The sequence below is a fragment of the Eurytemora carolleeae genome, unplaced genomic scaffold (assembly GCF_000591075.1).
Source record: "Eurytemora carolleeae unplaced genomic scaffold, Eaff_2.0 scaffold95, whole genome shotgun sequence".
Taxonomy (NCBI): Eukaryota; Metazoa; Arthropoda; class Copepoda; order Calanoida; family Temoridae; genus Eurytemora; species Eurytemora carolleeae.
The window spans coordinates 19,887-33,425 of NW_019396113.1; the positions used below are offsets into that span (position 1 = coordinate 19,887).

General features: G+C 35.9%; 1 protein-coding gene across 2 annotated transcripts in view; it reads left to right on the plus strand.

Annotated features, from left to right (window-relative positions):
* LOC111695281 (uncharacterized) overlaps positions 1-13,295 on the plus strand; it is a 14,215-nt gene extending 920 nt beyond the window's left edge. For both annotated transcript variants that reach the window (XM_023464539.1, XM_023464540.1), the window contains 10 exons: positions 743-1,069; positions 1,152-2,058; positions 2,250-3,881; positions 4,323-7,413; positions 8,000-9,699; positions 10,263-10,351; positions 10,415-10,625; positions 12,052-12,159; positions 12,767-12,829; positions 12,987-13,295. In XM_023464539.1, the coding sequence (XP_023320307.1) occupies positions 743-1,069; positions 1,152-2,058; positions 2,250-3,881; positions 4,323-7,413; positions 8,000-9,699; positions 10,263-10,351; positions 10,415-10,625; positions 12,052-12,159; positions 12,767-12,829; positions 12,987-13,100 (8,242 nt within the window). In that variant the 3' untranslated portion in view covers positions 13,101-13,295. The remainder of the gene's footprint in view (positions 1-742; positions 1,070-1,151; positions 2,059-2,249; positions 3,882-4,322; positions 7,414-7,999; positions 9,700-10,262; positions 10,352-10,414; positions 10,626-12,051; positions 12,160-12,766; positions 12,830-12,986) is intronic.
* The last annotated feature ends 244 nt before the right edge of the window (positions 13,296-13,539 follow it).

The window sequence follows — 13,539 nt, forward strand, 5'->3', positions numbered from 1 at the left end:
CCCCCCCTCCCTTCCCCTCCTTGTAATGAAGGTTAACCTTCCGTATTTATACTATTCCAGAATATGAGGAGTTTTCACGAGAGGTTTCTCTTTTTTGAATGAGACTAATAAAAACGCCTCTGCATCTACTGTAAAAAAAGAAGAATATAATTTTTTTGTAAAAATAAAAAAAAAAATTGGGTTTTTTGAACAGAAGTACTAGATAAACAAAAGTTCTGTGTTAAAGATGCTCTAAACCTCACAAAGTAATTAAAAAGGTGTTAGTTCCACATTATTTATGTAAAAAATTATTTTTATTTGTGTACAATAAACCTAGTTCCAGAGCTGTGTTATACGTGTTTAAACAAAGCTTCTCATATCCTCGAGAACGATTTCAAGCCCCTTCATTTAAAAAATGTACATGAAATTTATTTATGAGTTATTATAAATAATAACTCATGGCCGCATTGCTCGGCTCTCAAACCTGTCCTAGCCGTGGCGCTCGGCCCCCTAGTCTGTCCTAGCCGCGCGCTCAGCCCAGAATTTATCCTAACCTAACCCTGAAATAATTCACAATAATTACTAATTTTGATGATAATAATTGAAATCGAAGGCCGCACCGCTCGGCCGCCTAACCTGTCCCGGCCGTAGCGCTCGGTCCAGAAATTGTCATTGGATAAACTATAATTAATTTGGTAAACACAGTTGTTTTGAAATTAATATATATTGAAATAGTTCGAAATTTTAATCAATTTTTATTTAGGGTTTATGAAGTTAAAACACCAGAGAAGGTCGAGTGTAAAATCGAGAAAGATCAGACTAACAATATAAAAATCAAGATGGGGAAGAAGAGAAACCTGAACGATCCAGAAGAACAGAGCAAACGCAAGCGATCTGTATCTTCTGGATCAGGACCGGAGAAAATTAAACGACGGAGAAAATCATCGGGAAAGAGTTTTGAGATAAGCTTTAATCCTAGTACGGAAGAGGAGTGTGTGATATGCAGGAAAAAGTTTCATTCGGCTGGGTTTAAACGTCATATGGGAACTCCTCATGAGTTCAAGTGCAACCATCTTGGGTGTGATTATGCGTAAGTTATCTTTATAATCCAACACATTACTTCATTTCAGACGTAGATCCAAATTTACTCCTTTTTTAAATATCTTTTTTAGGTTCGATGAAAAACGGTTGTTGAATATTCATAACATCGATTTTCACTTATTCGGAAAGTTAGGAAATTATGGATATGTTATCGAAAAAGTTGACCCAGAGACACTTTACAAACATAAACAACCCGTTCCTGTTGTCAATAAACCTGAAAATATATCAGTTTCACCGAACCAGCTTCCTGTGCAACCACATTTTCAGGGTCAAACTGACGAGAACTTTGCTCCTGTTACCCCCGCAAACCTCAAGATAAAGAAAACTTCTGGAAAGAAATCACCAGAACGGAAAAAGAAGTCCAAACTTTCTAGTGATAATATAGAACAGGATGTATTGACTCCATATGCAGCTGCGGAGCAGGAGTCCTCCCCTACTGTCATACCAGGAGAAACCAAAAAACAGCGTAAGCGAAGTGGACTTGTGCTGAATGCAGGGGCCTCTCAGCAGTTTTATGAATGTGATAAGTGTTTGCAATATTTTTCAAAAAATTCTACATTTATGAATCACACTGAGCTTGATCATAAATATTCTTGCATTGTTGTTGAATGTGAAAGAACGTTTGTGACGACTTTACAGAGGAATATTCACGTGAAAACTCAGCATCCTCAGGTCAAGTGCTCTCAAGTTAAACAATGTCCAGAATGTGAGGAATGGATCGATATTAAATCTTTCGCTTCTCATAAAAAAGGTCAACATACATATCAGTGCACTCAATGCTGCTTTAAGTTTTCAAATCCCAATCAATTGTTCAAACATACAGTTAATACCCACATAAAAAAACAAAACTCTGCTAAATTAGTTGTTATTCCTCTTGGTGTAAAGAAACCTGTTGAGACGGTAGATCCTAGCCCAATCCAGGAGAGAATATTGGAAACAGGAAGCAAGAGAAAAGTAAAACCTTCTAAAACTGAACAGGTAAATCTTCATCATTTCAGTTTAAAAAGAATTAGCATTACTCACGCAAAAAAATAAAATTTAATAAAATGTCCTATTGTTGCACGTGCTAGAATTATAATTTGCCATCTTTTTATTAATCTTAAGATTTTATTCTACCTCAAAGCCCGAATAACGTTTCTTTGTTATTTTCGATATTTTTTTTAATTCAGAGGTTGAAGGCCAAAAAAGAAAAGAAATCCATTAAGAAGAATTTGAAAGGGGCAAACACAACCAAGTCATCTGAAGTAACTTCAGTTCAACCCACCGAGTTAGAGACTTCAAACCTTGAACCTACTTTAACCAGCAAAAATGCGACTGATTCAGATTTAGGAGAGACTCAGAAAACCACGGAACCACTCAGTGATTTGAAGTCGAAGAACAAGAAAAAGAGTAGAAAGGAGACACGTTCCACCAAGTCTTCGGAACCAACTCTGTCTTTCCTAAATACTGTGATAACCACGGAAACGGGGTTGAATTCTTTACCTTCGGATAGAGTTATTAAAGATACCTGTAATAATGCTATTTCTATTTCTAATCCAGAGAAAAGAAATTTTGACAACCGAACCACCAAAGAAAGCCCCAGTGTCTCTGAACCCCAGACAGGAGCAAGGTTTTCATCCTTGGAGTCGATAGAATATAAGACAAAAGTTAGTTCTCTTTCTGAAGAACCTGAAACTTCAGAAATTTTTATGCCTGCACAAACAGAGTTGAGAGAAAGTCCGTTTCCATCTACTCAGCTTACTCAGCAGAAACCCAGAGAAAATTCTGAATCTACTGAGCTGGAGCTTAAAGTAAGGCCTCGGTCTTCCGAGCAGAGGGTTAGAGAATGTTCACCTTCTCCTATACATGACCTAATAGAAATTAGTATATCTGCCGAACAGGAGCCAGGAGAAATTTCTCCATCTGTTGAACAGGAGACAAGAGAAAGTTCTCCGTCAGCGGAACAAGAGCCAAGAGAAATTTCTCCGTCTGCTGAACAGGAGACAAGAGAAAGCCTTCTGTCTGTGGAGCAGAAGCCAAGAGAAAGTTCTCAATTTGCTGAACAGGAGACAAGAGAAATTTCTTCGTCTGTTGATCAGAAGCCAAAAGAAAATACTCCAATTGCTGAACAGGAGACTAGAGAAAGTTCCCCGTCTGTTGAGCAGAAGCCAAGGGAAAGTTCTCCTTTTGCTAAACAGGAGCCAAGAGAAAGTTCTCTATTTGCTGAACGGGAGCAAATAGAAAGTTCTTCGACTGTTGATCAGAAGCCAAGGGAAAGTTCCCCGTCTGCTGAACAGGAGCCAAGAGGAAGAACCCCATCTGCTGAACAGGAGCTGAGAGTAAGTTCTTCGTCTGTAAAACATGAGCTTAGAGAAAGCTCTCCTTCTGCTGAGCAGGAGACAAGAAAAATTACTCCTGCTTCTGCATTCAAGACTAAAGAAAGTTTAAAGTCCAATGAACATAAGGTTAGAGAAACGCATCTGACAGAAGCCTCTGAAGATTCTGAACTATATGGTTTAGAGACTAAAGATTTTTCAAATCTTTCCGCAGAAGCAGGATCAATTGAGATGGAAGAAAACTCCCAACTAAATATTTGTGATGATAAAAATAAGCCTGAAGATACCAACACCAACGTTTTTAAAGAATATGTTGCTGTATCTCCTAAAGACGATGGGGATCTAGTTCCTGGTCAATTTAAACCTGGAGTTGTATCTAAAGCCATATCTGGAGATGGCAGCTCAAGAAGAGAGACTGTTCAAGAGGTTAATAATGCAGATGGTCAAACTTCTCATGCGAGTTGTTTACCAGAGAATGATGTTCAGGTAAAATACAAAAAGAATCATAATTAGAACAGAACAGAGAGGGGGGGGGGCATTAAAAACAAATTAGGTGGGATGAACATGATTTAAATTTTTGCGCTTAAAATGTTGTTTAAACCTAGGAGTTGAGATTTTAAAAATATATTTTTTGTTTTTGGTAGAGGGGTAGGACCTTTGGGTATAATCACGAAAACTTAAAAAATTACACAAATAGCTAATAAACTTATTTTGTTGTATATCAAAGAAAATTATGCTTAGCCATACCTGAAAATAAAGCATTTTTAGGGATCGTAGTTTTTAAATGTAGCTTTTACATTGCCTGTCTGGGTTCTCCTAACGGATGGACTTAAAGGGTTTCCCTAATATTTTTGATATTAGATATAAAGGGTTATGGGTTTTGTATTCTTCCTAGCTTAAAAAAGCACATAAATTTTTATATTTTAGAAAAGTTTTGACTCCGGATCGTTCGATATAAAACTTGGTGCTGGATCTAACAAGAAGCCAGAGACAAGGATGAGTTTAGTTCCATACTCAATAGATTCAGAGTCAGAGGAAGATATCTCCCAACCTTCTTTAGATAGTTCGGTCTCTTCTTATCACAGTTCTCAAGACCCGGAGAACATAGATCTAGGTCAGCCCTTGGCTTCAAGTGAAACAATTCCTGATCTACCTGAAGCTAAATCTAGTCCTAATTCAATCATTAATGAGTCTGAATTAAGTTCAGGACGAGGTCTCCTAAAACGCTCTGTGAAACAAGTGCAAGAGAATAAAACAGGTTCGTGGAGAGAGGTTAAAGGTGCAAAGATTCTTCAAGCCAAAAATAGAAAAAATCGTTTATCATCTTCATCAATATACGAGAAAAACATTGCTCAAAAGATCTTGCTGTTCAAAGAACAAGAAAGTGCTGAAATAAATGTTAACTGCAGTGTTGAACAAAATTCATTTGAGAACCATGATGAACTAATCCTGATACAAAATCAAGGGTTAGAATTATCATGTTCAGGATCAGAGATCAGCCAAGAATCTGATGAGAGTCAAACCCTAGAACAGTCCATCAAACCAAAGCCAAGCTTAATACAACCCGATGCCTTGGAACAAAATGTATCTGTGCCTCAAGTTGTTTCTAAAGAATTAGAAAAAGTTTGCTTGTCCCAGGATCAAAATGAATCATTAGTACAAAATCAACACTTCCTTCAAGACAGGAGCCCAGGTGCTTTTCAGACAGAGCAAGTAATTCATCCTGAAGAAGAACAATCCAAATCAGTTTTAGAACGAAGTAAATCTGTTGAAACTGAATTGCAAACAACTGAAATCGAGACAAATCCAGCTGTATCTGTTGAAAAACTATCAGAAAGCGATATTGATCAAACCAAAACTGTTGTTGAAAAAAACAGCTCTGATTCCAATTCATATGATTCTGCCTGTGCTTCAACAAAGCAAACAAAATCCTCAGAAGATCAATCTGTTTCTTGTCTTCATCCTGTTGCAACTCCTGTAGTTGAACAAATTAAGACGGATGATAAAGTAATTACAGACATTGTTGCTTCTGTTCAAAAACCTGTTAAAAGAGTTGGTCGACCCAGCAAATCTGGTGGAAGGTTGAAAATATTAGATTCAAGGCTGGAGAATCAAGCTAGGTTTTCTTTGAACAAATCTGCTCTGCTCTTGGAGCAGAATGTTCCTTCAAAGGAGGAAACCACACCAGCCGAACAATTAAAAGTATCAGTTGACAATATTGAATACAATGTTAATCAAATTAAATTAGCTCAAGAGCAAAACAGTTCTTTGAATCAGTCCAATCCTGATTTAATACAAGACATGTCGGGGGTAAAGATTAAGAGTGACGGAGTCCGAATCAAGTTTGCCATGAAGAAGAACTCCACCATTCCTATTCCTCAAACAGATCATGCAAGTGCTGATAATGTTGAAAATGTTACCCTGGAGACAGTGAATACTGAGACCCGGAAAATTCTATTCCAAGAAAATGTTAGCACTGGACTGAGTGCTTTGCTTGATAAAAAGGAACATGTGGGAAGAGGTGCTGTAATTCTTGATACAGACCTTTCTAATGAAGTATGCGACTTTAACATCAACGACGCTAACCTTTTTGAACCTAACTACTTGGCTGAACAGGATCAATTTCTTTCTCGAAACCCACAACCACAGGGACAATTGGGACTCTTCTACTCAGAGTATAACAGTAAAGGTGAAGACAAGTGGTTTCAAAAAGTTGGTTTCCAGCCAGTTTTGTCCAACATGAGAACTGGAACCCAAGGACGGAAAGTCAACCAATATTCTGAAAGAATGGATAATTCTTCCAGAAGTTCAAGATCTTACATTGATTGCAGAGAAACTTCCAACCATAGGTATCCTAGTAGACAACCAGTATCAGGCAATATTGTTTCTGAAATGCGTTTAAATTCGCAGGCAAATGTTGATCAGGCAAGATTTGAGGCTTCCTTTAACTATTCAGTTCACTCAAATCTCTACACTCACTCTGGAGGGAGTGAATATCAATCTATCAAAGTTAATAAACCTGCTTCTTCTAACCAATTACCAGCAACTAGTGCTGTTATAAGGAGGAGGAAGTGTAGCAAAGATGAGAAGAAAGAGATTCATTTGGAGTTTAAAGCAACACCTCAACAGGAAAAGCAGGAACTAAAACCTGACTCAGTTCAAGAGAAATTGTCAACTCAAGATATCCCTAATAAATTCCCCAGTTTAAACTCAAATGAACTAAGAATCCAACCAATTGATCTTAAAATTAGAAACTTAAGAGAACGAAGACCTCCAAATCATCTTAATGACTTTCATTTGTACCATACACCTCTTGTTCCCCAGGGCTCTCACTTAGTTCCAGCAGTCCCTCCTAAACCATCCAGGAGCTCATATAGAAGTAAAAGTTGTTTACCGAAGACAAGTAATGTTTCTGTAGAAGGTATCATGAAAACTCAAGCGACAAGGTTAATCTCTTTAACTCCCAAACCTTCCAGTTCTAGTTTAAACTCAGATCCTTCTCTCACTTCAAAACTAAATGCTGCCCCCAAACCTTTAAATTTAATTAATAATTGTGAAAAATCTTCAGTTTCTACTTCCACTCCATTCTCCTACACAACCTCTATTTCCCACACTTTTCCCACCTCCACTACTAATTCAACTTCTCAAACCAATCTTTCTACCTCCTCTGCTCAAACCACCATTAAACCAACCAAATCTAAGCCTACATCTGTGATCGTTTCCAACTCATACTCCATTCTTCGAGTTCCTATCCCTGTGCCTTCTACAGAAATTGATGTGGACGAAGATTTAGCAGCCAAATTTCAATTTTTGGAAAACCATGTTAAAATCCATGAGGATGCAATGAAACAATCTACTGAGGATACTACTGGAGATGTTGGAGAAACTATGGAGGCCATAGAGAGGATGGTGAAGGAAACAACACCCAACAGACCAATAAGTAGTTCAGAATCTGGGATTGGGTCAGAGAGCACAAGCCTTAACTATGACCATGATCAGCCAGAAACAGTGACAGTTGGTAAGATTTTATTGATTTCTAAATCATCTATACTGTAGTTACCCAAACTTGGTAATCTTAAAATTAGAAACCTTAATTCATTAACTGAACCTTTCTTATTTAGTTTCTTGGATTACATTGCATACCAATGTCGTCTTTGAATATTTATTGCCCGAATTTTTTTTACCTCTCATTTCTTTTTTAAATTTCATTCCTTTATTCCATTTTTCCCTCTCCTACCTCTACCTTCTTTTTATATATACTAGGCTTTTAGGGCGCTGGGCGCTTCGCGCCCATCTTCTATTTCAATTGTGAACGTGTTTTCATTGTAAACATTGAACAACAAAGAAGAAAATAATTTCGCGGATTTTATGAACAAATTCGCGGATTTTCAAGATTTGAAAAATTTGTAAACAAAAATAAAAAACTTTTGAACACACATTTTTCAAATTTTGATCATTCATAAACCTTCCCTGGGGTCACGTGAGGTCCCACACAAAATTTGTGCCTGATTGGTTCAGCCGTTTTGACGTTTATTGGATACAAACGGACAGACAGACAAGCCAAATTTATGCATAGATTTCTAAATTAAAAGATTTGTATTAAGATGACTGGAGTGATGATGATGATGAACTTGGAAAATATTCTCCCGGAGATTCACCTGGAGAAGTGGATGTTGTTGAAGAGAATATTGAGAACATATCCTCCTTCATATCCAACCCTGTAAGACTCAAGGATGATAATGATGACTATCTCTCTGATGTGGATGATCTTCTCGGGAGTAGTGATGAAGAGGAACGGAAAGCGGAGATGGCTAAATCACCCTTGAAACCTAGGACGTCTCCTATTGAAGAAAAGAAGAAACGTGGGAGAAAGAAACATTTAGCTTGTCCTCTTTGCAATCTTAAAATGAAACCAGACGAGTATAATGTTCATGTGAAGCAGGATCACACAAAGCAATGCAAGTTTTGTTACCTCAAATTCACATACGAGCACGGTTTGGAAGATCATGTAGCTAGAGATCACCAAGAGGAAAATTCTCTGCAAAATGAATTTTTTAGTTGCAAATATTGTCAGATCAATTTTAACCGGAAAGGACCTTATACTAAACATATGAGAGACAGTCATGCATTTGTTGATGGAAATACTACTAAATCTAAACCTAAACCTGTTAAACCTATTAGAGCTTCTAAAACTGCAAAACCTAACAAACATTCTGGCCAGGACACTAAGAAATCTAAGGAGTCATCATCTCTATCCATAAAGATAGCCCAACCTTTAGACAATATGTGTGATAGTCCTAAAAAGAAAACATTCAACAAAAAATTTACAATTCCCAAAGTGTCCACGAGAAAAGTAAAAACTCCGGAAAATGCTGATCAAGGTGACTTTGGTCTGGAAACATGTGAGTTATGTGAAACCAATCTGATTGATTTTGAAGAGTTTGCCGCTCATATTAATGCGCTACACGCCTTTCCCTGTCTAGAAGAAGATTGCGGGAAATCTTTTACTGGAGAATACATGTTAAGGGTTCATTTACATCAAAAACATGGAGCTACAGCTCCCAATCCAGCTGAGGAACCTGCTCAGGAGAAATTTAAAAAACTGTTTAACAAGCGTGAGACCAGTCTTGAGGATGATACCTATGACATAAGTTTCTTGGAACAGTCAAATCTTTCGGAGATATCAATCTTGGACAGTTCTGAGCACAAGTGCTATGAATGTAATCAGGTGTTTTCTGACGCAGACAGTCTATCCCAACATGCAAACTCACACTTTCAGAACTCCAGAACCTTTACACCTACAAATGAAGAGACCAAGTCGTCTGGTTCTATTGTTAATCATCCCTTGGAGAAGAATGAAAGAACTATGACAGAATGTCACTGTTGTAAAAAAAGGGTTGAAAACTCTCAGATAGTTCAGCATCTTAAGATGTGTGAGAAAGAGCAGAGTAAACGAGGAGATGGTTGTGCCAACTTCTGCCTTCTCTGCAGATCTGTGTACACTAACACCGTTGAGTTTCTCAAGCACAAGGAGATGAAGCACGCTTTCAAGTGCTACCAGTGCACGCTATCGTTTATAACCCAGGAACTAACAGAAGCGCATATCCTTGAAGCGCACAGAGTATTTGCATATCCAGATGTTGAGGAAACATTATGTTCTTTGTGTGGAACACAGGCGGTAAACCATGAATCTTTAGAACACAACTTTACCTGCTCTCATCCCAACTGCGATAAAAGATTTACATCAGATCCAGAGCTCACTAAACATTCGAAGGCGGAACACAACCATTTCTCTGTGATTAAGGTAAATAAACTTTTTTATTCTTCAAGAGGCTAGCGCTTGAAATTGTCATGTACGATTCACAATGGTACCCTTTAAACCATTGTCTGATCAAGGATGAATGGAGGGCCGGTCACATGAAATTACGTCTACTCTACGTCGTTTTTCTGATTTAAAAAGTGTTTTTATTCTGTGAATTTCTCCATTGTTTCTTTGCTTAGAATCCCAAAAATTAAAAACAGTTTAAATAAACAAAAACATGGATATCTAGTTCATATTTGATCAGACAAAGCTTTTAAGTGTACCGTTGTAAATCGGGCATTGCCATCTTTGCATGGAGATAGAAGAGTTACTTAAATTACCATATCTCATTCTTGATTTAGTAAATTCATTTCAAGATTGATATGTGGATCGTAGGACATCCCTAACATTCTGATTGATATGTGGATCGTAGGACATCCCTAACATTCTGATTGATATGTGGATCGTAGGACATCCCTAACATTCTGATTGATTGAACGATTACAGTTCTTGTAAAGTATTCCTAATTTACTTAAGAACAAAAATTTTATTCTTCTGTTCTTTAGGTTCCTAGAAGTAATAACACAATACGTTTAACCTCTGTTAGAAGTAAATTAAATGAAGAAATTTCTACAATAGCGGAACAGTGGATTAAGTAAGTAAACTTTAAAATGTTTTTCCGTATAGACTGTTTGTTTAAAAACATTTTATTTACTAGGGACAGGAGTGCTTTATCTCGGATGAAAGGCATAATGAAAACAACTTTTAAATCTCGGCGTCATGATCTGTTCCTGGTTCGAAAAGAGCGTGAGCAGTGTAACGGAATGAAGATGAGTACACTCCACCGACTCTCCAACCCGTCCTTCCTCGGAGGGAACTTCGAGCAGGACTCGAACATCATCAACCTTATCACGCAAAATGTCTTCAAGGTAAGTGTTGTTAATCTTTTTTAGAAAAAAATTTAATAAAATTTCCAAGAGTTCAAAATTGTACTATTTTAAAGTTTGCTTTTATTAAACTTTGGCACCTCTTTTTTCTAAAAATATGGTAATGGGAAAAACTATCAAAAGTTTTTGGTTTGTGTTTGCATAAATCTTCTGCCAGGATCAAATTTTGACATACTTAAGAACGGCAAATGTTTAGAATAAAAAAATAAGAAAACATTTGCTACTCTTACAATTACTTTATGCCAAATTTTCCAGAAGAAATTCTGAATTGAAGCATTTTTTGAAATGTCTTCTTTATACAAAAAAGTATAGGCAAAAAACGACCCAACTGAAAGCATATCCCTATTCAAGGTTAATAATAGATTTTTATTATATGTAGCGTTAAAATGAAATGTCTTCTTTATACAAAAAAAGTATAGGCAAAAAACGACCAAACTGAAAGCATATCCCTATTCAAGGTTAATAATAGATTTTTGATTTTATGTAGCGTTAAAATGAGAATCGATATTTTAAAAACAACATTTTTAATTTTTACTTTTAATATGGTACAAGCTATGAGACCTCACTTCATTCTTGAACTAGTATGTTCATTTCAAGTCTGGGGGTGGATAGCAGGACTCACTAACATCATGATTTAATTTTATTTTTGATTTGAACGTAGCCTTGACTTCTATGGGCTGGTGGTTGATTGTTTGTTTGTTTGTTTGTTTGTTTGTTTGAAGACTTATGATATAGTAATTTCATATTAGAAGAGCTGCAAAGTCTAAGAATCAAGCTTGTGAAATTAGATTTTCTTCTTCTCAAATTTCGATGAAAGCAAATAAAATTTCTTTTATTTTCACTACTTATGATCTTTCACTTACCTTTCAAACATTGCTTGAACTTGAAAAGATACATCAATTTATTTTCTTTTAAAGATTGATAGATATATAGAAACAGATTAGATATTAGTTTTTATTGGTGTAAGAATAAATGTTTTCATTGGTCTAAGAATTTAAGGTTTTAATAAATGAGCAAGATTTTAGCTCATAAGAAAACAAATTGTTTGACAACTTAAAAAGTTTGGTGTCTTTTGAATTCCATGCAAATACACCTACATATTTCGCTCGTATCCTATTATTGTTAAAATATGGTAAAGGAATTGAGTCATTGCCATAAACTCTGATTTTTTAAATCCCTTTATGTCTTGAACGCAATATTGTAGACCCTAGATATTTCAAACTATGAATTCTCATGGATCAAATAATCAAAGTTTGAAATATCAAAGGTTTAAGCCATCTGGTTTTAGAGATATAGGTATTCGAAAATTGGGATTTGTAGCAAAGACTCAATTCCTTTACGTCAAATTGCAAAGAAGAGTACTCCAGCCAAATCTGTATCTTGAAATGTAATCTTCTCTTTACTCCAGCCAACGTTTGAGAGTTCTGATCCGAACTTGAAGAATTTGGGACCTGAGGTTGGGTTTGCGTATTCCAGTCTTGTACTTTTCCCGGAAACATTTATTCATAAATACGAGGTTAGTAACTACTTTACAGGGGGAATCTGAATAAAGTTGTAAGGGGAAAACTCTTCATAAAGACTCAAAAATGATCTCCAGTTTAACAAATCATTTTGATTTTTAGAGATTTATAAACAAATGAATCAGTATTTTTCGCAAGGTATGGTTTTCAGAAAATAATAATGCACATCTTAAACAAGACAGACGTGCTACTGCTAATTCTGTAGCTTCTAACGCTTATCAAAAAAGAATTTTCAACATAATTTAAAGTGAGCCAGAGCTCCATTCAATTGGTTATCCGAGTAACGATGAGGGAGATATCATAGTTTTTATCTTAAAAATGCCTCTTTAATTTCTATTCTTATCTCTATCTCATAAAGCCGTCGGTCACTTATTGCTTCAGTAGATTCACTTCAATTTAGGTGTGTGGGTGTAGGACGTCTCTAAAACTCGGATTTGATTTGAGAAACAGCAATAACAAATTATCATTATATCTGCTGGGCTCTTTAAGATAATCTTGAATTGAGAGGTTTAAAGGATACCGTTGTGAATCGGAAATGTAGCTCTAAAAATGGAAAGTCGCTTAAAATTACGTTGACAGCTTCGTGATCTGTGATATTTTTAGACAATGGGAATGAGTAGGCATGAAGCAGAGCAACAGTATCTAGAGGTTCATATTGATAAAGAGGTAAACAGACATTTTCATTAGACAACATTGGACACGAGAACACTTGACCTTAAACAAATTTAGAACTGTGAATGATGGTGAAAAATATTAGACACGCATTAGGAGTACCGAAGAAATAATTTTTATTTTTATTAATTTATTTATTTTTATTTTTTAGGAGTGGGAAGGATTAAATCAAGAGATAGAGAATGCTGTTGGAAATAGAGATTCCGAAAATACTTCTGAAGATGAATGGGTCGATCATTCTGATATATCGGATGTAGATGAATAAAAACTTGTGAGAAAGTATATATTGTATATATATATATATATATTATCAAATGCATTTCAAAATTAAAGTGGGAAAAATTGTCAGTTAAAATATTTATCATCGTAGATAAAGCAGTGCCTAATAATTGGGAAGTAAAAGTTACTACTAATGTTTTTATGAAAATTTTGTATGAAAATATAAATACAATTTAAATAATATCATAAATGTAGAATGAAGAGTTATCTGAACATTCCCTTCTATCTGGGGACCAATTCCACGGGGTGGGGGGTCAGTTTTTTCTTTTTATTCTAATGCGTATGAAACCTGATAGTCTGGATAGGAAGATTACTTAGTTTTAGAATCTGAAATTTTGCGGTTAAGGAAAGATACGAAGGTGATAAAAACCATAGTGTAATTGGCATTTTTTTTGCGTTGTAGCCTAATTTAAAAATATGAAAAA